The sequence below is a fragment of the Pongo pygmaeus genome, chromosome 3, assembly GCF_028885625.2.
Source record: "Pongo pygmaeus isolate AG05252 chromosome 3, NHGRI_mPonPyg2-v2.0_pri, whole genome shotgun sequence".
In the NCBI taxonomy this organism is placed as follows: domain Eukaryota; kingdom Metazoa; phylum Chordata; class Mammalia; order Primates; family Hominidae; genus Pongo; species Pongo pygmaeus.
The window spans coordinates 8,471,790-8,497,335 of NC_072376.2; the positions used below are offsets into that span (position 1 = coordinate 8,471,790).

At 52.3% G+C, this 25,546-nt stretch overlaps 2 protein-coding genes across 6 annotated transcripts in view; one reads left to right on the top strand and one right to left on the bottom strand.

Annotated features, from left to right (window-relative positions):
* Positions 1 to 999, top strand: part of STX18 (syntaxin 18) — a 123,072-nt gene extending 122,073 nt beyond the window's left edge. For all 3 annotated transcript variants that reach the window (XM_054484360.2, XM_054484357.2, XM_054484364.2), the window contains one exon: positions 329 to 999. In XM_054484360.2, coding sequence (XP_054340335.1) covers positions 329 to 424 — 96 coding nt within the window. In that variant the 3' untranslated portion in view covers positions 425 to 999. The remainder of the gene's footprint in view (positions 1 to 328) is intronic.
* Positions 1,000 to 1,408: 409 nt separating this feature from the next.
* Positions 1,409 to 25,546, bottom strand: part of NSG1 (neuronal vesicle trafficking associated 1) — a 34,579-nt gene continuing 10,441 nt past the window's right edge. For all 3 annotated transcript variants that reach the window (XM_054484365.2, XM_054484366.2, XM_063663520.1), the window contains 2 exons: positions 12,829 to 12,939; positions 1,409 to 3,231 (listed from right to left, as the gene is read on the bottom strand). In XM_054484365.2, coding sequence (XP_054340340.1) covers positions 3,031 to 3,231; positions 12,829 to 12,939 — 312 coding nt within the window. In that variant the 3' untranslated portion in view covers positions 1,409 to 3,030. The remainder of the gene's footprint in view (positions 3,232 to 12,828; positions 12,940 to 25,546) is intronic.

Consider the following 25,546-nt stretch of genomic DNA (forward strand, 5'->3'; position numbering starts at 1 on the left):
ACAAAGCTTGCGGTCACACTCTGCTCGGGGCCTTTAACCCTGGGACAGAAGGGAGTGATTCCGAGGGTTGTGTTGAGGGAGAATTGTGCAGGACCCAAATGATGGCCAAACAGAGGGAAATATAACCCATTTGTCTTCTGGTGGATCTCAAACCCAATTTTTGGTTTTGCTTAGTAATTAAACCATCTATTCAAGGTAAGCACAGATGGAACGACACCCATAGTTACAGCCAGGATCAGGAGAGCACGTGGGAAGAGTGGGGAATTTCAGGGCTGCTCAAACCAAAATCCTGTGTGATAAAAACACCTGTGCTCCCGTCCCTGCCCAGGCCATTAAAAACAACGCTGGCTTCCGTGTGTGGATCCTCTTCTTCCTCGTGATGTGCTCCTTCTCCTTGCTCTTCCTCGACTGGTACGACAGCTAGCCTGGGCCACGGGGGCCCAGCACGAGAGTCCTCATGGGCGGCCACAGACTGCGTGCTTTCATGTACCTCCGGTGCTGGAGCATGGTATGACCAGCTTTTATCACAGTGCCATTTGAAGGGAAAGGGGTTCAGACAGACAGACGTATTCCCCAAAAAGGGATACCCCAGGCCGATGGTGTTCAGCCCATTTAGCAGCTGAAAAAGAAAACAGTGCACACCAGTGGGAGGCAGCCTGTGTAGCCCTCATCAGGCAAGACGGACTGAATGCGGGAGCTGGCGATTAGCTGCTCCTAAACTTGAGGCTGCCTTGGTAGGGGGGCTGCTCCAGTAGCAGGGGCACAGCAGGCCTCGAGAGCCCCTAATTGTCTCAGAGTTCAAAGGAAGACTGACCTTTCCCATCCCGGTAGCTTCAGGGAAGAACATACTTAATAATGTCTCTCAACAAATGATTACTTCTTTGTTTCCTTGTGGCTTCTTGTCTGTCTGCGTCAACCAATACACAGACTTACTGGATTATAGAAGAGAAAATTCACATCTGCCTTGTTAATCTAATAAATATAATTACAGCCCCTTAATGTGTTGTCAATGAGTCGAAGTTGAGAAATTCAGTGGCAGCCCAGCCATCGCCTATCAGGGAAGAAATGCAGGGGAGACTGGGGCCCTCAGTGAGGGGCTGCCTGGCGTGACTCCTCCAAAGAATGCTGCCCCCAGAGCAGGCAGGGGGTGTGGGAGGGCCAGTTTCCCACCACTGGGTCCAAGGAGCCTTTGTTCAAAGGAAGAAGTGGGCCACGGAAGAACTGGCCTGCTTCTCTTGTGCCTGTGCTTCTGACCTCCGGGAAGTGTAAACAGGAACACCTATGTGTAATTGAAGGCGTGAGACAGCTGTATAGAAAGGATCCCAGCGCCCACATGGGCATAAGACAGTCTGCACTGCGCCTGGTGAAATGCGTGTGTGTACAGACAGTCCACTGGGCAGCACACGTGTCCTCGTGTTCTTTATTTGCACAGAGTGAAATGTCAGAAGTTACATGTAAATGAATTCACAGTCAATAAAGTCCACGTCTACCGGGAAATACAGGCTCGGACTCTGCACTGTGCGCACATGGGCTTCACTTGTCTCTATTCAGATGTGCAGGGAAGCTTTGGCACTGATGATTTATTGCTCGAGTCATTTTCCACAGCTTAACAACGCCCTTCTCAGCACATGCCTCTGTGATGCACACCGCTGTGCCAAGGTCACGGTCTGTGTCTCCAGACACCCTTGATGAGAAAATATATTTTCTGTCTTAGAAGCACATTTCAGGAAACAAGAGTGGCACTGACCATGGTCACCATGCCTATTCACAACACATCTCACACTGTCGTTTATTTCTGATCTACTAAAAAACTGAAACTTTTGACATGTACACCAGAAACAACACATTCAATAACATAGAAGAAACGTCTGCAAATGTCTTTTTTCTATTTAATTGTTTTACACACTTAGTTCATCTAACTGGCAATTTTGTAAACATAAACTTTAATATCAAGATTCAAACTGGAACAATTTTCTTACAAAGATCGTGAGTTGAAATTTGTCATTTTGTTTGCACGGTGCCACATCAGCCCCCCACCCCCACCCCACAGCCTTTCCTGCCTGTTTCCCACATCAAGGGATATCAGTTTCATAGAATAAAAATTAAAGTAGCTCTAGCTTACCAGAAATTACATTTCCACTTTTCCCACCCAGCTCATTTCTTTAAAAACTAAGGGGGCTATTGGTGCAAATTTATTCATAATAGAAGTGAATCAGAGGGCCAGTGGGGGCTCTTTCCTATCAGCACATCACAGAGCAGACAGACTACCTGAAGGGAGAGTTCTGCACCTCACGGGCCCAGGGCCATCTCTTCCCAGCCCCCTCCCTCACATGCTCTGCCAGTCTACACACACTGGAGCGAACCCCAGCTGTCTCCACCCAGATGGATGGTGCTCCTCCCTCATCAAGATGCCAGAGTCAGAGGAGAGGGAGTAGTCAATCCACACCGAGCCTGCCACATTGCAGGGCCGTCCCACCCTGACTCAGGAGTCAGCACGGGGAGGGGCGGGTGGGTCTTTTTCCTCGTTCTCTATGCCACTCACTACAGTGCACCCTGGCAGCAGTCAGCACTGTTACCCGCTGATGGCCGAGGAAGAAATGCGAAGTAGCCTTGCTCTTAGCACAGCGAGAGATCACTCTAGATATGGCTATGGAGGAAGGTTTGCAGACAGTAGGGTGGGTTCAGAAAATCGATTCCACAAAATGCATTTATCTGAGATCCAAACCCTTGGCATATCCAGTGTAAATTTATTTTTTGACAGCATCCAATAAATCCCAGTAAAGGAGCTAAATGAAGATCTTAACATGAAAAGTGGTGTCAGAGCTCTTTAGGCAATGCTGAAATGCACTTGATTTTATGCCTGTGGGTGGTCGGCAGCAAGTTTTATTTGCAAAGCAGCATTAGCAAACAGAAGCAATTGCACCTTAAATGAGTAACCTCTAAAGTATCAGTAATTATATTTAATGAAATGTCCCTCAAAGTCCCTTTGTTATTTGCAAGTGACACATTGTAAGGAACCTGCCCATCCCGCTAAGCTGACTTCTCAGCCGCTTCAGTCTCCTGCTCAGACAGCTTCTCTTCCGACAGAACTGACATCCAGGGCGATACGGAGCGCGTGATGCTCTGCTTGGCCAGGTTGTAGTGGTTTATGACTGTGTAAAATTTCTCCCGGGCACTGGAGTCTTGCTCCGCGTAATAGCTCTCTAAGCCTTCTGGGATGCACTGGGTGTTCTGAAAGACAAGAGGCCATTGAGAGCACGCATCGGTGCAGGAGGGGGTGCCAGTGTGTCTCCAGATGGCAGCCAACAGTTACTGAGCACCTTCCCTGAGCTTGGAGGAATAGATACAGTGATGAGCAAAAACAGGCATGGATCTTGCCCTCAGAGAGCACAGCACAGGGGAAGCCTGGCCTTGATTATTCTTAATAGACTGGCTGGTGAGTGCCATGGCAGATGGGCACTTGGGCTCCAAGGGCGCCAGTGTAATGGGACAGCAGGCCTTACTTCACTGAAGATCTTGCACTAGTTGTCATTTTTAATCAATTGGAAAACAACGACACTTCTGAAATGTCCAGAAACAACCAATTCAAATGAGGATGGAAGGGAAGTGAGAAGGGCTTCCCTTGAGCTAGGTTCTCAGCAGACCTTAGCTAGGTGAGATGAGGGAGGGGCAGCACTCAAGGCAAAGGAAACCAGAGCGGAGAGAGGCCTTGGGGCAGGAGTCAGAAGAGCGGTACTGAAAGAGCTGGGAGGGGGACCTGGTGACCCAAGGAGCAGCTGGAGGCTGCTGAGGAGCTCAGGAGGGGTGGGGGTGCCAGAAGCTGTCCCCTATAGGCTACAAACCCTGCAGAGGCCAAGGACTCCTAGGATTGTATGTGGAATTCTGTTGTATGGGCATTCTGGAGAGAGACCAGTTCGTCGCTGTCATCAGCTTATTGGGAGTCCAGGGCCCAAAAAAGGCTAAGGTTCTGCAGCCAAGGCTGGTGGCCTGGCAGTACAGGAGCACACCTAATCCACTGCCCCACAGTTAGAGCTGGTGTTGGTGGGGCACTAAGTGGGCATGGCGGTCAGTGTGCTCACACAGCTCGGGGACCCCACACCGTCCCCACAAGGAAGGCGTGCAGAGGTTGCTAATTGTCTTCTTCTACCCATTCTCCCCAGGGAGTTGACCAGGGCATGTGGCACCCACCTAAAGACTACATTTCCCAACCTGCCTTGTAGCCAGATGAAGCCATTGACTGATTTCTGACCAATGGGATTCGAGTGGATGTAACCAACCCGGTTCTGCACCGGGTCCTTAAAGGGAAGCTACCTGCCCTCCACCCTTCTGCCCCCTTCTGGGCCAGCTCTGACCATGCAGAGGACAAAGCCCTGGGGGCTAGCAGGGCAGCAAGAGACAGGGAATCGGAGCTCCGGGATGACTTCATGGGTCCCACACTGCCTTCAAGCTTGGAGTTTAGTGTGAGAGAGTAATAAACCTTCCACCTTGTCAAAGCCACACTATTTGTGTGTCTAAGCAACCAAAGCATTACGCTAACAGCCAAGAAGGGCCACTTTATCAGATAGGAAAAGTGAGACTGCAGCTGAGTCGGGGTCTCCAGCCTTAGACCACCACCACTGTCACCTGGGAAGGGTTTAAAAACTCCAGATTCTCAGGCCCTCCCCACAAAAGTGTGACTTGGCAAACTTGTGCTGCTGTAATCAGTATTTTTAAACATCTCCCCAATAAGCCTAAGGTTCAGCCCTACTGAGTCCACCGTCCAAAGTGGTCAAGGCCACTTTGCTGGTACATGGCAAAGTCCACAGCACTCACCGACTCCTGGTACTTAACAAGAAAACCTTGCAGTTTCCACCTCTGCCACCCAAAGTGCTGGATTCCTTTCCCCACCCCAGGTAAATACAGGGTGGTGAACATCCGGAATCTCTTTGATGACTCAACATCTCAGGTACCTCAGGCCAACACTAGGATTCCCAGTGGTGGCTGCAGCACCAGTGAGTGAGGACAGGCAGGAGACATCTGCGCCTGGCTTGCCCACGACACACCAGGGAATCGCCTTGGGGAACCTCCTCGCCCGAGCGCAGGTCTTTCTACCTCTGAAGCTAAAGCCAAGTTAACCGGGCTCCCCAACTGAGGGGCCGGCTCCTGAGGCTGTCCTGCTGTGTCTAGGCCCATCTCCCCCATCCCTGGCAAGCAGGAAAAGGGAACTGCTCAGGTTCGCATTTCCCTCCTGACATTCTCATACTGACCGTGTGTGGGATGCTTTTCAGGCATTCTTTCTGTGAGGTGAGTTCCATTAGTTCCACTAGTCCCACTCTACAGATGGGGGAAGTGAGACCCAGACAGGTGACTACAACCTCAATTCCATGACCCCATACTGTGTCACCCAAGGTACTGATCCAAGACTTCCCACCCAACCCAAAGACAGAAGAGTGAGAAAAGGAAGGCCTTACAATAAGCTCTATCCAGGGGGCGCTGGTCAGAACAGTCTTTTAAATCCGGCCAACATTCATCCAGTCCCTGCCGTGGGGCACACTGGCCGGACAGATGGATCCCAGCTTGCCTTGACCACCTCACTCACTGGAGCTTTCACAGAGGTTTCACCCTTTGGTGCCCTCAAAGGCAGCAATTACAGAGCTCATTTTATAGAGGAGGACCTGAGTTCAGGGAAGCCTACACCTGCCCTGTAAGTCAGGCCTGCAAATGGAACCAAGGCTAAGGCCGCAGTCTACACAACTTCTACCCAACGTGGGGCCACTTTGGGCCAATGCTCTGAATCCAGAGGCCCCTCCAATGTGCTGGTTCATGTGACATTGCCTGGCTGCTATGTAGTGTCAGGAGCAGACACAGGGCTAAACACGTTTTCACTGAGAGAGGAAAAAGGAGATCTCAGACATAGAAAAGCTCTCGCATGAGAAGATTTGGAGGCCTGAGTGTGACCTGGCGTGTCTTGTTCTTTCTCTAAGGGAGTGAGCTCCTGTCTCCATCTGGATAATTCTTACGCTGGATGCCTGCTGTATGTTTAGGAAAAGGAATGTCAGAGTAAGATTAGCAGGTGGGCTGCCCATCAAGTTTAGCTCATACCGGTTCTGTGCTAGGCACCAGGACCACCAAAAGGAGCACGATACAGCCCAGGCCCCAGCACTGCTGAAATCAGCCCTGCTGGTCCCCTTGCCCTGCCCGTGGTCTTCACTTAGAAAATCCGAGCTCATGCTGCTGTAGCGTCAGGAAGTGGCAGGCCTGTGTCGTCCTCTGCAGAGGGAGGGTGGTACCTACCTTAGGTGGTGGCTGACAGATCAGATGTGATGCTCTGTGCCCCAGCGCTGGCACACACAGCCACTAGGTGGTCATGACTAGGAGCTGGGCAGATGGCGAGGGGGTGGGGAGGGGCCGTGGGTTGGGAGTGCGCTAGACAGCACTTGGGTCTTACAGAAGTTCATCAGGAAGTGGATTCTGGCAGCAAATCCACACCCCCATTCCCAGCAGGCCAGGCCCTGTGGTTCAGGCAGGGCCGGGGGTGTTTTCCCTCTTTTCGCAGCTGTGGCTGCAGCCTGTCCTCGGAGGTGAGTGACTCACCTCCACAGGCTTAAGGCAGGTGTACAGGGATCAGCTCCTGATGCCACCCAGCCCCCATGAGGAATCCATTCTCTTCGTTACCAGCTCATTGAACCCTGAAGTCTAAAGATGAGAATACTTTATACCTGCAAGGCCCTTGTGAGCAAAGAGCTATTTTCAGAAGAGAAATGACAAATGGAATGTGCTTCTCACCAACACTGCCCCTTGTCCAGTGTTCAGGGGCTGCCACTGGCAGGAGGGCAGCGCTACAGGAGAAGGGAAGCTTTGGAGTCAGGCCCACCGTACCAGCTGAGTTCACGTGAGGAGTGTCTTCCCTGTGAATCTCAGGTCCCTCACCTATAAAATGCGGCTAATGAGTCACACCACCGTGTTGCTGAGGACTCAAGTCAATGCACAGTGGCTCAAGTTAAGAAGCCAGGATGTGCACAGGTCACAGGGTGGACAGAAAAGATAAAGCCAAAAGACACCACTGAAGTACAGCCCTTTTATCACCAGCGTCTTGATCTCAGCCCCACCAGGACGTCGGGAAGCACCTGACACGCTACAGAACAAACAGCCCATTCAGACCGGCAGCACGTGCATCAGGAAGACTCTGTAGGCCAAACTCCCCTCCAACCTCACCGCCACACCGCTTCACGCTGTCCTCTCCATCTGCCGCTCATCATCCCTCAGGGAAACGGACCACGGGTTCCCCTCTTCCCTCCCACCTCGGCACCCAGCAGAGCCCTGCAAGACCTGATGCGGCCAACACCTGTGGAGTGGCGGCCCCGCTCAGGGCTGGCATACCAGATGGCTCAGAAACGGCCCTGCCCTCCATGTGCCCCGCCCAGGGAGAAGGACAGATGGAGTCCCCAGATGCCTCCCACACAACATGGCTGCCCGAAGGCAAGGCTAGGGAGGCATCTTGGTGCCCGTGGTGGCGAGCACCCCAGGGGGTTTCCCAGCAGAAGCAGAACACAGAGGCCTTGCCGTGAGCGCAGATGGGCCGGGGAAGGCTTTCTGAGATGCTCCCGCCGCCCCCCATACCCATCTCATACAGAGCTGCCCTCACCTGTGGGGCTTGTGCCTCGAGGGGAGCGTGACTCAGCTGGGCCTGCACGTGGAGGAGCTTGGGGAGGTTCCCCAACTTCTCTGGGCCTCATTCCCTCACCCGTGAAGTGAAGCTGATGACAGACCTGTCTTGTGGGGCATGGGAGGACTGAGGTAGCTAAGTAAGTGTGTTCCCAGCACCCAGCACTCAGCACTGGAACAGAATAGCCACTAAGGGCCGGGTGCGATGGCTCATGCCTATAATCCCAGCACTTTGGGAGGCTGAGGTTGGATCACTTGAGCGAACCCATAAGTTCGAGACCAGCCTGGGCAACATAGCAAGAATGTGTAACCTGTCTACATGAAAAAAAAAAAAAAAAAAAATGGCCAATATAAAGGGAAGAGCCAGTATAAAAATGTGGGATTTGGGGCACTTTCCCCATTATGTTTAAAACTGTTTTATAAAACTCATGCAGTAATTTCATGGTTTTTTTTAAAAAAAGGCAGAGGTAGAAACCTAGTGTCCTCTCAGGCCACGTCTGCCTTTTTGACCCTCCTCATGATATGCCTTAGCTTGGGGCCACTGGGAGTGGCTGCCCAGAAACAGCCTGTCCCCTCCCCACAGCCTGGGGCTCTGAGGTCCCTGCCCTCAAGGTGTCAAGTCCAGCGTGCACACAGTTGGAGGCACTTAGTAAATACCGCACATGCTGACCGTACCAAGTGAACTGAGGGGGGTGAGCTGGGGCTCCACGAAGAGCCTCTGTACACCCTCTAACCACGGGTAAAATGGGGATATAACAGCATCCACCTCACAGGGCTTCTGGGTGCATTCCATGAGTAACGTGTAAAAGCCCCACACGAGCTGCCCAGCGTCGGTGTGTGACAAGCACACGCACAAATTTGGAGGACAGAGGGCGGGGGGACTTCATGAGCTCATGCCTCTCCTTTCTCCAGCTTCGGCCAAGGGCAGCTGGATACAGACCAGCAGCTCCCTGGCCCTCCTAGGTGCCTTCTCCGGAAAGGACACCCCCTCATTAGATGCTACTGGAAAATGCCAAAGTCCCACAGGACATCACTCCAGAACAACTTATCAGGGGACTCGCAATTCCCAAGGCTGGCTGTGGATGGGAACCACCTGGAGCACCTTTTAAACAAAAGGTGCCAGGCCCCTTCCATTGTGGCCACCAGTCTCATCTGCAGCTGCACACAGGACCGGGGCTTCATCTCCTGGGTCATCTCCCACTCAGGCCAGGTATCCAGCGGGACGTGGGCTTGCAGGATGGGGAAGGCAGTTTTAGCCACCCCCTCCTCCCTGTGGGGAACCTGCTCCAGGCCCAGAGAGGATAAGCCAGGATGGAAGCTCCAGGGCAGCTGGTGAAGCCACTGGCCTCAGTTATTTGTAAGTAGCCGGTTTCGGTGGGAACTTCTGGCCTCCAGGAGGCTGTCCTCTGCTGTCCTCTGTCCTGCTCAGGGCCAGCTCCTGGGCCTGCCCGTGCTCCCTCTCCATGACATCGGCCTCCCTCAGTAACTAGCTCTGCACCAGGCCCTCCCCTTTTACCCCTCTGCCTCTCAGATTAAATCAGTCCTCCAGTCTGCAGTCTCCCCTCCATCCCCAGTGCCCCGGTCTTCTCTTCCCTCAGCCACTGCAGCAGTCTCCTTGGTCATCTCACTGCCCTGTCTCTCCCTTCCAACCTCCAGCCTCGCCAGGTGACCCGAGAGATCACCCTATCACTTCCCCCTCCTCCAGGGGCCTGTGCCTGGCACTCAGGGTGCACCCGGTCTGGCTGTAAGCTGGTTCATCCTCCACTGCCTCCCTGTGTCTGCGGCTGGCCTCCCACCAGCACAGCCCCACCAGCACGCCCCCACCACCTACTGCTCCCTCTGTGCTCCTCTAACATCACACACCCCCTCCCACTGGGTCAGGGCCAGCACTGCCCTCCTTCCCTGAACCCTGCACCCTCTGCTTCTGTTTGTTGTAAAGCCCTGGTGTCCTCTCAGCCTCCAAAACAGACTCAAACTCTCCCAGCCCCAGCCTAGGGCATGGACGGGGCTTGCTGAATAAAACATGAGTGAAAGGGTGGAGGCTTTCCTCGGCTGGGCACACTCCCCCAAGACCCGCAAGCTCCCTGGCTCACCTCCTGGAGACCTGCTCCTCTAATGTGGACCGTCCTTCTAGAAACTGCCACCCACATGCCCATGCCCAAGCCCTGGGCCCTCTTTCCTGTCTGTCTATAGCCTTCACATTCAGTGTACGACTGACTTCCTCACCATTCATTTGAGAATGTAAGAGCCTTGTGAAGGCAGGGGGCTGTACCTGACTGGCTCTCGGCTGTGTTCCAGCAGCTAGAACAATAGCAAGAGCTTCTGGCACGGGGTGGGTGCCACGTACATGCCTGCCCAAGGAAGGAAGAGCTGAATGTCGGGAGCCTGAAGGACAGCATGACGTGGAAGGAGAAAAAGGGACTTGGGCTGGACAACGTGAATTCCAGCCTTTCCTGCTAATCGCGTAAGGACTCTCTGCATCCTCATATCAGCAAAAAACAAAACCTAAACGAAAACCAAACCCAAGCAACCCAGTGACAGCTGCCAAGCCAGGCTTCCCTGTGCACGTGCTCAGTGCTAGAAACAGTTGGCTTCTCCTGCTTTATTTTAATCTCAGCAGTGCCAAGCCCTGGAAATGAGCATCTCACACTGACTCTGGGAAGTTCAGAGCCAGCTACGGAGTGTATGGATAACGGGAGCCCACAGCAAGCGCGTTTTACAGCCACGCACGGCATAACAGCATTCGGGTCAACGATGGACCACATGCCACAGTGGCCCCATAAGACTGTCACGGAGCTGAAAACTCCTGTCGCCTAGTGACCTCGCAGCCACTGTATGGACGGAATACAACACACTCCTCACTTTGCGGAGGTGCTGGTGTACACACACCCCCTACACTGTCAGCTGCATAAACGTCTTGCACGTACAATTACATACAGAACATAATACTTGACAGTGACAATAAGCGCCTATGTTACTCGTTTATGTTACCATATTATACTTTTTAATCAGTATTTTACAGTGTATGCCTAGTTATTAAAAAAAAAAAATGTTAACTCTAAAAGAGCTTCAGGGAGCTCCTCCAAGAGGGATTCTGGAAGAAGGCAATGTTTTGTTTTGTTTTGTTTTGTTTTTAGACGGAGTCTCCCTCTGTTGCCCAGGCTGGAGTGCAGTGGTGCGATCTCTGCTCACTGCAATCTCTGCCGCCTGGGTCCAAGCAATTCTCCTGCCTCAGCCTCCTGAGTAGCTGGGATTACAGGCACCCACCACCATGCCTGGCTAATTTTTGTATTCTTAGTAGAGATGGGTGTTTCACCACGTTGGCCAGGCTGGTCTTGAACTCCTGACCTCAGGTGATCTGCCCATCTAGGACTCCCAAAGTGCTGGGATTACAGGCATGAGCCACCGCACCTGGCCTGGCATTGTTATCCTAGGAGATGACAGCCCTGTGTCTGTCACTGCTCCTGAAGACCTTCCAGTGGGACAAGGTGTGGAGGCAGAAGTTGGTGACACTGTTGATCCTGACCCTGTGCAGGCCTAGCTGATGTGTATGTCTGTGTCCTTAGCTTTTAACAAAAATGTGTTGAAAGTAAAAAAAAAAATTAACAATTTTTTTAATAGAAAAAACACATGAAGAAAAATATACAGTTGTGCAGTGTGTTTGAGCTTTAAGCTAAGTGTTATTACAAAAGAGTCAAAAACTTAAATTTTAAAAGTTTATGGGCCGGGTGCGGTGGCTCATGCTTGTAAGCTCAGCACTTTGGGAGGCCGAGGTGGGTGGATCACTTGAGGTCAGGAGTTCAAGACCAGCCTGGCCAACATGGTGAAACCCCATCTCTACTAAAAATACAAAAATTAGCCAGGCGTGGTGGTGGATGCTTGTAATCCCAGCTACTCGGGAGGCTGAGGCAGGAGAATCGCTTGAACCCGGAAGGCAGATGTTGCAGTGAGTCAAGACTGCGCCATTGCGCTCCAGCCTGAGCAACAGAGCGAGACTCCGTCACACACACACAAAAGTTTATGAAGTAAAAAGGTTACAGTGAGCTCAAGTTAATTTATTACTGAAGAAAGAGTATGTTATGAATGGAGTGTAGCCCACGTGTCCAGCGCTCACTCCGTCTACAGGAGTGCACAGTCATGCTGGGCCTTCACCTTCACTCACCACCCTCTCCCTCACTCACCCACCCAGACCAGCTTCCAGTCCTGCAAGCTGCATTCATGATGGAACTGCCCTAGTCAGGTGAACCATGCATTATCTTTTATACTGTGTTTTTACTGGACCTCTTCTATGTTTAGATACACAAATACTTACCATCGTGTGACAACTGCCTACATCGTTCAGTACAGCAACATGCTGTCCAGGTTTGTGGCCTAGGAGCAGTCGGCCATACCCTACAGCCCTGGTGTGTAGCAGGCTGGGCCGCGTGGGTGTGTACATTACACTCTGTGAGGTCGGCACCATGATGGAATCGCCTAACAATGCGTTTCTCAGGACGTATTCCCGTCACTAAGTGATGCATGGCCAGGCCTCCCCTGGCTCCATCTTCTCTTTCCACCCTTATCTCCCCTCCCTTTCTTTAATCCCGTTGCCTTGCGTGCCACTTGCGGGCTTTTGGGAATGAGTATTATATATGCAAAGCGAGCATTTCCATGCCTGTAGAGAGCCCAGGACCAGTGTGGCTCCCGCGGTGGGACAGGAGGGTGGGTGTACCCCCCAGCCCTGCTCCCCTTTCCCAGAGTGGCCTTGGGCAAGGCTTTCCTCTCTGTGGCACTTGGCTTCCCCCAGTACGTCCTCTCCTCTTTTATGTGGCGGACATTGTCCCCTCTCTCTCCCTCCTCCCCCAGAGCAATCCGCTGGGACCCAGTAGGTATCATCCTGGGCATTTCCCACGGCAGCCCCTGGCTGGGCCCACTTTTGAGGAGGGCCCTTCCCCAGACTGCTGAGGTCAGCTCCCAGGGGCCAAGTCCAGGAGTTCCTTCCTGTGGGTCTCATGTGCCCCCTGCCTACCTGCCCTGCTCTCCAGGTGGCCCTTCCGCAGGCACACTCCTGACACTGGCCCCCTGCTGCTCTAAGGCCTCTCCCTGGGCCAGCCGGGGGAGACGGCAGGAGCGGCCTTGAGTTCAAGGGAGAGAACACGCGGTGCAAAGGCGTTCCAGGGCCTCTGGGGGAAAACGGAGCTTTACCTTGAGGACGAACCCATCGGGGCAGGCGCGGTCATACTTGTACACCTTGTAGACGACCAGGAAGACGACGCAGGTGAGGAAGGCCAGGGCAAAGAGGACCAGCACGGAGACCTGTGGGCAGAGGCGGGACCGTCAGGGGTGGCCGGAAGGCAGCAGGACAGACACACACACACCCATACACGCAGGCCCCCCCACACACAGCATGTGCAGAGACTGTCTCTGGAAGAACCTGGGAAGGGCAGCTGGGCACCAGAGGTTAGGAGCATCACTGTTCACTGGGCAATTTTTTGGTAACATTTTAATTTTTCACCATATTCATAAGTGACCTTCATTTTAAATTAGTTATTTTTAGTACCCAAGGTCCTGCACAGAAAGCTCAGGGTACAGATAAGAAGAAGCCCCACTGTTGCCCAGGCAGCTCTCGGGCCACTAAAACACATGTCTGAGAAGCGGGGTTGGGCTGCCCACTGCCCCATCAGGGCCGTGGTGAATCAGCTACCAGCCAAGCATCCGCTCAGCAAACGTGTCCTAAGCCCTGGGCTCGCTGCGGGGACACAGTGTCGCATGGACACCAGCCTGCTTTTGCATGGGACCAGGAAAGACAGAGCCTCTGCAGCCCCATCGGCCTTCACCCTCGGCGGTTTCCTATGTGGTTAGTTAAGTGTCCTCAGGGACAGAGATTCGGTTTTCTTCACCATGGTGTGCTGAGCACTGGACAGCCCCAGCTGGTGTTTACAGATGAACTCACGACAGCTGCAAGACAGCTGGCTTGGAGGGGGACAGCCTGCCCCGGCCAGAGGGCATGGGGCACTAGATGACACCGGACCTGGACCGTGAAGGCACTCACCCGGCTGCCAGGGAGCCTGGCAGGGACGAGAGTATGTCTCAAAGCCAAAACGGGCTGGGCGCGGCGACTCACACCTGTAATCCCAGCACTTTGGGATGCCGAGGTGGGTGGATCACCTGAGGTCAGAAATTCGACACCAGCCTGGCCAACATGGCGATACCCCATCTCTACTAAAAATAAAAATTAGCCGGGCGTGTTGGTGCGCACCTGTAATCCCAGCTACTTGGGAAGCTAAGGCAGGAGAATCGCTTGAACCCAGGAGGCAGAGGCTGCAGTAAGCTGAGATCGTGCCACTGAACTCCAGCCTGGGTGACACAGCAAGACTCCACCTCAAAATAAATCAATCAATAAAAAGCTAAAACAGTGTGCAGATGGCCCTCCGCCCGCCCAGAGAGGCAGAGAGCGCGATGGGGCTCCCTGGCCGGGTGGGAAGATGCCAGGTGCCAGCACATGGCAGGGCCTCCATAATCTTAGTCTGAACATGCACAGAGCTGCTCGCTCCCCACCGCCCCTCCCAGCAGCCTGGGGGCTGCAAGGGGCTGGGACTCTCCCCTGGCCACATACAGACCCTACAGCCAACAAGGTTAAAGAACTGGGGAGCTCTGCTACTTTCTAAAGCTGCAGTCCCGAAGCTCGGTTGGGCAGACCCTCCAGCAGAGTGCCCCCTCCTGAGCCCTGCCCGCCTCAGGAACTCTAGACTTGAAGTCCCCTGACACCACGGGGCCCCCGGTTCCCGTCTGTGAAAGGAGACCAAGGGCATCCCAGGCACTGGTCCTGGGGAAGCAGGAGATGTGCGTGAGAAAGTGTCCTATCAGCCGCGCAGCATGGTCACCTGGAAGACGGGCGACCACTCTGCCGTGAATGCTGAGGCTAACCCTCCTTCTCTTTGGGAGCCCCTATGCACCCCCTGCAAGCTGCTCAGGCCCCAGCACCAGGGCCCAGGGTACAAGTTCTGCCTGCAGCTCTGCACCTTTGCAGCTTACCAGCCTCACCACCTTGGAAGTCCCTTAACCTCTCTGAGCCACAGACTCCTTGCCAATGACATGGGACGACACCTCCACCACCTCCCCGTCTCTGCAAGGCTGCAGATGCCTGGAGAGACACATTAGACAACTGCAGCTCATCCCCTGCCTCCACTTCCTGGGGGTCTTCATCTCCAGGCCTCACAATTGTCCCTGAGCCTGCATCTTGACTGCAGACAGCCCTGGCCGCAGGACCAGCTGAATGAGGTGGCTCAGAGCTGAGGGACGTGGCCTCTCTGCTGTCAGATTCCTGCCCATTGTGCTGCCAGATTCTTCGGTCCCAGGTGCTGTCAGCACAGTGCCCGGAGCAGGACAAGGGCAGCACCAAGACCCTGAGACCCCAGCCCAGGCTGCTCTCGCGTTCCACCTGGCTACCTGCTACACCCCACCGCCCGCCCTCCCATCTCCCCAGCTCACACCCACTACAACTCCAATGAGACCTGTCCCCTCTGTGTCCCTTCACCCAGGGAGGGACCCCTCAGGCCCCTGGCAGGCAGATTCACATCCCCTCTGAGGAGGCCCATCCTCCTGGTCCCCATGTCCTGCCAGTTCCTCAGTCACGTCTCCCGCCTCCACTCCCCCAACCCCGACCGTAGGTTGCCTTCTCAGTGCCATCACCCTCTCTAAGGGCCAGAGAAACTCCAGTCTACTGGGACGGCCTACAGTGCATATGGAGCCTATGCCTGACGAGGGACACAGACACAATGGAGCCAGGCTGCCCCCGAGGGCCGCAGCGCCCACAGAGAAAGGCGCCGTTTAGTCCAGATCACAGCTGCAGTCCACAGGCCAGCGCACATCACCTGGGCCAGGGCAGCAGAACGCGGAGCTGTGATGAAGCAGGCAGAGCTGGCCGGAGAAAGAAGGCACAGCCGTCCAAGGCACGTGGCAGCCAGAGGCAGTGGCAGGAGCTCAGCCAGGGAGGGCCGCCTGGGGATGATAGCCGCAAGCCCTGATGGTGCTTGGGGTGGGAATAGGCTCTGGACAGGGGCCGGAGCACCGACCCTGCGGCTCTAGCTCACTGGCCGGAAGTCTAGCACCTGGCTCCAGCCTGTGAATGGCAGTGAAAGGAGCGCTTCCCAGGGACAGTCACGGGATGCTGAAGACAGCACCTGGGTGGGGGGAGCATGGCGGAGCCGTCTGCTGTCGCTGCTGTTATCCTCACTCTCATCTCCTCACTGGCCCCGGGGTGGCGCCTGGCAGACAGCAGAGCGGGCTCTCAACCCTCTAACCAGCTGCCCTGTCGCATGCTCACCGGGGGCCACCCTGCCCAGGCTCCAGCTACCTGCCTTTCTCCAAGTCTACACTGCAGGGCTGCCTCACTCAGGGTGGTCCAGAAGGACTTGGTTCCATTTAACTGGCCTCCTTCGTAACCTTTTATATTTTATTCTGTGCATCTGAAAACACTATTCTGAGAAGAGACCCAAGCCACCACAGGTGAAGATGTCCTGTTAGAAGAGGGTTTCAGGGGCCAGGCGTGGTGGCTCACGCCTGTAATCCCAACACTCTGGGAGGCAGAGGCGGGTGGATCATGAGGTCAGGAGTTCGAGACCAGCCTGGCCAACATGGTAAAATCCCGTCTCTACTAAAAATATAAAAAATTAGCCAGGCGTGGTGGTGAGTGCCTATAATCCCAGCTACTCAGGAGGCTTAGGCAGGAGAATCACTTGAACCCGGGAGGTGGAGGTTGCAGTGAGCCAAGATTGCGCCATTGCACTCCCGCCTGGGCGACGGAGTGAGACTCCGTCTCAAAAAAAGAAGAGGGTTTCAAGTTCTTGAAGAGATGGGGCGTCATTAAACCTGTTTCTCCAGTTGGGAAACCACATCAGTTTGGCTCCTGGCACCCCATCTGTCTAGGTTTAAAAAGAACCCCCATTCCCTCCTGCAGGGCTGTAGGGGAACCGCCTCCTCAGGGCTGTCCTCCGAAACCTGGCCAAGCCTTTCCTCCAGGATCCTGGGCCCGACGGCTGAGGAGCCTGCTGAACCGTGCAACGAGAATGCGAGAGTCCCTGGAACAGTCAAGGGGAGAAGGGCAAAGAAATACATCCAGGGAGAGTCAGCGGGCGGCCCGTGGTGTGGCAAAGCGCTCCCCTACAGGCTGAGCTCTCTCTTCCCCCTGCCCTGTGCAGACTCTGGGGCTAGGGTCTCCTCAGCCACTGCAGGGCACAGCGTGGGGTCCATGGCCTAAGGAGAGAGAGGGCCACGGGCCTCTCCAGAAGCTGGCTCGGAATTGAATCCTGTAAGCTGCTGACTGTGTGATCTTGAACAGGTCACCCGGCCTCTCTGGGCCCCACATCTCATCGCCGAAGTGGGGAAACCATGCCTCACGCCCTGATGCATCTCAGGAGAAGGACAAGAGACCACGAGTTGAGAGCACGCTGGGCCCCTCAAAAAGAGATGCTGAAGTCCAGCCCCCAGGATCTGTGAAGGGGACCTGATTTGAAAATAGGATCTTTGCAAATGAGGCCATCAGGGTGGGCCCTAATCCAACCAAACTGGTGTGTCCTTATAAAGAGGGGAAATTTGGATGTAGACAGACACGCACATAGGGAGAGGGCCGTGTGAGGACGGAAGATTAGAGCACTGTGTCTACAGAGCAAAGCCAAGGATGGTGGCAACCTCCAGGAACTAGGAGGGGCAAGGACAGAGTCTCCCCTGCAGGTTTCCAAGGGACCACAGCCCTGCCGACGCCTTCATTTCAGACTTCTGGCCTCCAGTAGTGGGTGAGTAAATTTCTGTTGCTCTGAGTCCCCCCAAGTTTGTGGTACTTTGTTACGGGGCCCCTAATAGCAGAGTGACTTCAGAGGAGTCAGGACCGGCTCCCCTCCCCTGCGCTTGTTCTCTCTGCCATTACCCTGTTCCTTCTGCACCATGCCAGGCTGCCCTGCCCTCTCTCCTCCTTGCCCTTCAAAGCCCTGGCCAGGCCCCCTGCCCCAGGAAGGCTCTGGAACATCCCAGCCTCTATCGGGACACCAATCGTGCATGCAGGCACCAAGGAGCCCAGCATCTCTTTTTTCCTAATTAAAGTGAAATAAAAGTGTGTCACAGTTTGGAGACTTTCCTAAGTCCCTGCTCCCTCCCCATGAGATACTTAGAAGAATTCTGGAACAATGGATGATGTTACTGAGCCGGACGTTGGCGTTTCCTCCAGGACCTTGCAGTATCTTTTAAGCTTTCTCTACAACAACATGCCATGATCGTAAGCATCTTGGAGAACCACGACCACCAGCAACTCCATCTTTCAACCAATTTGAAAATACTTGAAAAGACGGACGAACTAGCCATTCACTGCCAGGGACTAAGAGTGAGATAACCCCGGGTTCCTGGCCTGCTCGGCCACACACAGTGACCCTGCAAAGGGCATCCGCCCCAACACCTGGTTTCCTGTGAAAGGGGGATGCCAGCCCAGCACCTGCATCTATGGTGGGGCATGCAGGAGACCCCATGGCTGGCAAACAGTGGGCACGGTGAGCCGGGTGAGCCGTTGTTACCCTATGGGAGCCCCACTCCCACACAATGTTGCAGTCTCCATGCTGGGCAGAAGCTGGAGACCGTCCAATTCAATGCCTTTCTTGACACATAACAAAGGCCTTGTCATTGAAAAGGCAGCACCTTCAAGTCTGCCAACAGGACCCAGGTGATCCTAAGAGGCCGGTGTTGGCTATGCAAAAAGAGAGGTGGCAGCCATTCGCAGTGACTCCAGCCTGGGTACAAAATGGACTCAACTGTGGCTGCCAATGAGAATCACGGGAGGCTCTAATGTCCCCAACATCTGGACCCCACTCCAAGTAATGATAGTGGCACAGCAAGTTTAAAACTCTCCAGATGCCTCCCGCATGTAGCCTAAGCTGGAAGCAAGGGAATAAACAAAGGATTCCACATCTGGGCAGAATTCCTGGGGGCCCTCAAGCTACACCCCCCACCAGACTTTATACTCTCACAACAAAACACTACCATTAGGAGGAGCTCTGGAGACGTCTGCCGCCTTCTGCACTCTGGTCAGCATTTAAAGTCTGCATATTCCTTACACAACACCTGCAAGGCAGTATTACTGACTGTGTTTTACAAATGGGGAAACTGAGGCTCAGATGTACATGACTGGGCCCAGGCAAAGTGGCTGTCGTTGGCTGAGTAATGGCCCTAAAGACACCCAGGTCCAACTCCCGGAAATGTATATGGTAAGGGACTTTGCTGATTCAATCAAGTCAAGGACCTTGAGAAGAGGAGATTATCCTGGATGATTAGGTGGGCTCTAAAGGTAATCACCTTTTCTCTGTCTTGAAGACAGAGAAAAGAGCAGAGAGAAACTTGAAGACACTGCGCTACAGGATGTGAAGGCGGAGGATGGGACCAGGAGCCCCATGCAGTTCCAGAAGACAGAAGCAGCAGGGAAACAGTGTCTCCCTGACAGCCTCTGGACAGATCGGGGCCCTGCACACCCCTTGATTTTGGTGCAATGAAACTGACTTAGGACTTCTGACTTTCAGGCCTGGGGAGAATGCCCGTGCGCCGTCTTCAGCCATGGCATGGGTGGTAATTTGTTACACTCACCTCTCCTTTCGGTTCATCTTCCCACAGATGGAGCCCCTGAGGGCAGGGCTGTGATTCACACATCTGGCACAGAGAAGATGCCTCCTGCACGTTCAGTGAGTGAGTGAGTGAGTGAGTGAATACAACTAGCAGATACTCCATCTCCTAATGAACACACACTGAGCAACTCTTGGGCACCTGGAGCTGACCCAGAATAACGTCTACACATCGAACAGAACGTGGATTTAGTTTGCAGGAGGTGCTGGCTGTCTTGGTTTTATTAAGCAAACGATCTTGCCCAGGAAGGAAGCAGATCCAGGGCAGCTCTTCCGTCCACGCCCCTGTGGGTTGGTAGACAGTGTCTGACTCCCATGCCTGGCTTCTCCAGGTGGGCCAGGCAGTCTCTGGGTTGGGAGAAGGGCATTTCCTTAGAAGCCGGCCCTTTCTTCCAGGGCGCACATCTCCGCCAGGCACAGGAAGTGCAGGGCCCACACCTGGGCCCACAGTGCCTGCAGGAACCCATGAACATGTTCAAGTTTTTGTTTCAAAATCAAAGGAGAAAGGCCGGGCGCCATGGCTCACGCCTGTCATTCCAGCCTTTTGGGAGGCTGACGCAGGCAGATCACCTGAGGTCAGGAGTTCGAGACCAGCCTGGCCAACATGGTGAAACCCCATCTCTACTAAAATTACAAAAATTAACCAGGTGTGGTGGTGCGTGTCTATAATCCCAGCTACTCGGAGGGCTGAGGCAGAAGAATCGTTCAAACCCGGAAGATAGAAATTATAGTGAGCCAAGATCGTGGACTGCACTCCAACCCGGGCTACAGAGCAAAACCCCATCTCAAAGAAAAAAAAAAAAAATCAAAGGAAAAAATAAGAATAGCAGGCTGGGTGCTGTGGCTCATGCTGTAATCCCAGCACTTTGGGAGGCCGAAGCGAGAGGATCACTTGAGCCCAGGAGTTCGAGACCAGCCTGGGCAACATAGGGATAACTCATTTCTACCAAAAACAAAAAACAAAAAATTAGCCAGGCATGGGGGTACGCACCTGTGGTCCCAGCTGCTCAGGAGGCTGATTTGGGAGGATCGCTTCAGCCTGGGAGTTTGAGGCTGAAGTGAGCCGAGATGGTGCCACTACACACCAGCCTGGGTGACAAAGCGAGGCCCTGTCTCAAAAAATCATCATCATCATACTGACACTGGTGAATCTATATTGAGGAGCCCAGCCTGGACTATATTCATCTTTAGATCAAAGCAGTCAAAATTTTCTCTTTTTTTAATGAAGGAAGGGGTCTATGATGGCCAAAGCACCTCAGTCCCAAAAGGCCCCGCCTTCTTCCTTCTTACTGGAATCCCCAGGCAGCCAGGGGACATTCTCAGGTGCTTTGACGTGGTTGAGCAGCCCTGCAGGGCTGTAGGGTCCCACAGCGTCACCCTGGTGTTAACTCTTCCCAACACAGGCTGAGAACTGCTAAAGAGCCAGCCCCGCTAACTTTGCTAGGGAAGGCTTCTGGGAGGAGGTGTCCATGTCCCAAAGGAGGAGGAGCTTACCAGGGAGGAGGGAAATGGGAGTCCAGCAGGGAGAAAGGGTTTGTGCCACGGGCCTGAAGCATCAAAAAACCCAGTGTCTATGACCAGCGTGGCTGCAGCATCACACATCCTGCAGGAGAGGGAACACGAGCCCAGCGACAAAGGTGCCTGTCTGCCACACCAAGACGCTGGAAGCAGACAGGTCCCGGGTGTTTCAGGACCCCAGGAAGCAACTGCCACTTTGTGACAAACTAGCATTTCTCACAGCACAAGCAGTCATCTGAAGGACAGATGCCTACCACTGATGTGCACGCATGTGTGTATTACAGCAGGGTCTACATTATCCCGAAATTTATATCACTTCTGTGCAGCTGGCAGTAAAAGCTCTAAAGCAGGGGCAATGGGATTATAGCTGCTGGGCAGGGATTTGTACTCATTGTTGTGCATCCCACAGTTGCCCTGAGGTGGCCCAAGGTGGCCCAGCCCCCACTGCTGTGGGTGTTAAGGGATAGTGCACTGGAGCAGAGGGTGCAGGGCTCCACCAGGTTTGTGTCATTGACCTCTTTGGCAGCTATGTGAAACCACAAATCCTTAGAATGATGTTTTAAATGCATAAAACACAATACATACACTTGCAAAGAAAATTGATTATATTGAAATACTGGTATCGAAATATTACAAAATTATAAATTTGTGATATGTATGTGTTTATTAACACACTGAACAAGATCTGATACTGTGGCTTCAAAGGAACCATGAGCAATAAACACTGTCCCAAGATCACAATGTCCCACAGCTACAATGTGATATAAAAACACCTGTGATATGCATTGGTGACAAAGTCACAAGTACTACTAATACCTCTGTAGTTTACTGCCTACATTAAAAAGTGAAGGAATTTGTACACTGAAAACTATAAAAAATTTTTGAAGGAAATTAAAGAGGACATAAATAAAAGGAAAGATACCCTGTGTTCATAGATTGAAAAACTTAACATTGTTAGGATGCAAACACTTTCCAAATTGATGTACAGATTCAAAACCATCTCTGTCAACAACCCAAAGGTCTTTTTGTTTGTTTGTTTGCAGAAAATGGAAATTACAAGGGACCCTAAAGAGCCAAAACTGTTTTCAAAACCAGTCTTGAAAACAAAGAACAAACTGGAGGAGTTCTCAATTTTAAAACTTACTACAAAGCTATGATAATCAAAACAGAGTGGTACTAGCATAAGACGAGATATATAAATCCATGTAATATAATTGGGAGTCCAGAAACAAAACTATGAGTCCATGGGTCAACTGATTTTCAATAAGGGGGCCAAGACCATTCATTCAATAAGGAAAGAACAGTCTCTTCAACAATGCTGTTAGGACCACATGCAAAAGAATGTGACCCTTACCTCACACCATATATAAAAACTAACTCAATTGGGTCAAATATCTGAATATAAAAGCTAACTCAATTGGGTCAAATATCTAAATATAAAAGCTAAGCCATAAAACTCTTAGAAGAAAACACAAGGGACAAAATCTTCATGTGATTTGGCAATGGTGTCTTAGATCAGGGGTCCCGAACCCCCGGGCTGCAGACCAGTACCAGTCCATGGCCTGTTAGGAACTGGTTGGTACAGCAGGAGATGAGTGGCAGGTGAGCAAGCATTATTGCCTTAGCTCTGTCTCCTGTCAGATCAGTGGCAACATTAGATTCTCATAGGAGCATGAACCCTATTGTGAACTGTGCATGCAAGGGGCCTAGGTTGTGTTCTCCTTATGAGAATCTAATGCCTGATGATCTAGTTTCATCCCAAAACCATCCCCTGCTCCCTGGTCAGTAGAAAAACTGTCTTCCACAAAACCAGTCCCTGGTGCCAAAAAGGTTGGGGACCACTATCTTAGATAGATATGACACCAAAAATACAAGCAATAGAAGAAAAAATAAATGATACTTCACCAAAAATGTAAAATTTTGTGCATCAAAGAAACTAGCAAGCAAGTGAAAAAAGAACCTATAGAATGGTAGAAAATATTTACAAATCACATATCTTACAAGGGCTTACTATCCAAAATATATAAGGAACTCTTACAACTCAACAACAAAAACACGGCTGGGTGAGGTGGCTCACACCTGTAATCCCAGCACTTTGGGAGCCCAAGACAGGAGGATTGCTTGAGTCCAGGAGTTGAGACCAGCCTGGGCAACATAGTGAAACCCCGTCTCTACAAAAAATACGAAAATTAGCTGGGTGTGGTGGTGAATGCCTGTAGTTCCAGCTACTCCAGGGGCTGAGGTAGGAGGATCACTTGCGCCTAGGAGGTCGAGGCTGCAGTGAGCTGAGATCCCACCACTGAACTCCAGCCTGGGTGACAGAGTGAGACCCTGTCTCAAAACAACAACAACAACAATAAAAACACAAACAAACTGATTAAAAAATGAGGAAGGACTTGAGTAGACAGCTCTCTGAAGAAGAGATACAAATGGCCAACAAGTACATGAAAAGATGCAGAACATCATTAGCCATTAGGAAAATACAAATCAAAACCACAATGAGATACTACTTCATATCCACTAGGATGGTTATAATAAAATAAAATAAAAACAAACAAGTGCTGGTGAGGATGTGGAGAAATTGAAACCATTGTGCATTGCTAATGGGAATGTAAAATGGTACAGCTCTGTGGAGAAGTTTGGTAACTCCACAATACGTTAAATATCAAATTACCACACAGCCCAGCGATTCTACTCCTGGGCGTATACCCCCAAAAATTCAACAGGTATTCAAACAAAATGAATGTTCACAGCAGCACTACCCACAACAGCCCAAATGCGGAAACAACCCAAATGTCTATCAACCAATGACTCGATAAACAAAATGTGGTCTGTCGGTACAATGGAATATTACTCAGCCATGAAAAGGAATGAAGCACTTGTAAATACTACAACGTAGCTGAGCTTTGAAATAGCATGCTAAGTGAAAGAGGCCAGATGGTCAAATCACATCTTATAAGATTCTATTTGTATGACATGTCTAGAATAGGTAAATCACAGGGACACAAAACAGATTTGTGGCTACCAGGGGCTGGGGGGAGGGGCATGGGAGTGACTGCTTAATGGGAATGGGGTCTCCTTTTGGGGTGATAAAAATGTGCTGGAACTAGCTTAGTGATGATGGTTGGACAACATGGTGAATGTACTAAATGGCACTGAATTTAATATGGCACTTACCTTAAAGTGGTAAGTTTTATATTTTGTATATTTTACCACAATTATTTAAAGAATGGGCCAAGCCGGGCGTGATGGCTCACACCTGTAATCCCAGCACTTGGGGAGGCCGAGGCAGGTGGATCACGAGGTCAGGAATTCAAGACCAGCCTGACCAAGATAGTGAAACCCTGTCTCTACTAAAAATACAAAAATTAGCCAGGCATGGTGGCAGGTGCCTGTAATCCCAGCTACTTAGGAGGCTGAGGCAGGAGAATCTCTTGAACCCGGGGAGTGGAGGTTACAGTGAGCTGAGATCATGCCACTGCACTCCAGCCTGGGTGACAGAGCAAGATTCCATCTCAAAAAAGAAAAAGAAAAAGAAAAAAATAAAGAGTGGACCAGAGGAGAGAGGCGGGAGGCTGAAGGTGTCGCAAACTATTGCGGAGGTGCTGACAAGAGGCCATGAGCCCTAGTGGAAGGCAAGGGAGACCTGAGGAGTATTTTCTGGAAAGAACAGCCGGGAACAGAGAAATACAAACAGGAGCTAGGCCTCAGCGTGCGTTTATGACGAGTTGATAAGGAGAGAATACATGTCCTCGAGGCTCGGGGGTCCTGGGTGATGGCCGCCACCCAGCATCCTGGCCACTCACTGTGTCTGCTGTCACTCACAGAAGGGCCCCACCTGGGCCGGGAGTTACATGGTCACTCACGTGAAAGGCCATGGCCTGTGGCCTTGTTCTCGGAATGCTCACCATCTGGACAGGGAAGCGTGAGCGGCCTCAGCACTGGCTGTGCTCCCGTCTGCCCTCTCAGGTCTGGGGCCACTGCCCAGCTCAGGGTCCTCAGGGGAGTTGCCCTACACGCCCCACTGGCATGGACGGAGCACAGTGGGATTTGGTGTGTCACCCTCATTAGCTGGGTGACCTTGGGCCTGTTCCTTAACCTTTCTGGCCTTATTTCCCTACCTACAAAATCAGGACAGCAGGGTCAACCATCAGAGACTGTTACTAACAGTGAACGAGACAGTGCTCATGGCGCCCCAAGCCCAGGCATGCACCGGGTCGATGGCGCCAGGTCGACGGCACTGGGTGGCTGCTGTTACTCTCCCCATCCTCCTACCCTCAGAGGGAGGGAGAAGGAAATGAGCATTTCTGCTGAGTAATGCAGTTTAAAAAAAAAAAAAGGAAAAAACTTGGAAAAAGAAGATGAATCCCGACATCTTCAAGCGTTTACAGCACTAAATATTTTAGGTAACCCACACAAAAGTGAACACATACATACACACACACACACACACACACACACACACACACACAGAGAGATGAGTGAACCCACTTGGTATCCGATCTGGCCGAAGCCCCCACACTAGAGCTGGCCTGGGGAAGGTGGGCTCTGCAACCACAGCCCCAGGATCCTACAAGATGCTCGCATAGCTAAAGGTTGAGGGGGTGTCCACACATACTTTCAGGGTCTCCAATACCACCCCCACGGGAAGAACCCCCACCCCCACTGCTGAATGCCAAGGAAATGGCATCACTGTTCATAAATATTTAAGAAATGCATCTTGAAACACACCAGGGGCTTACTGGAGA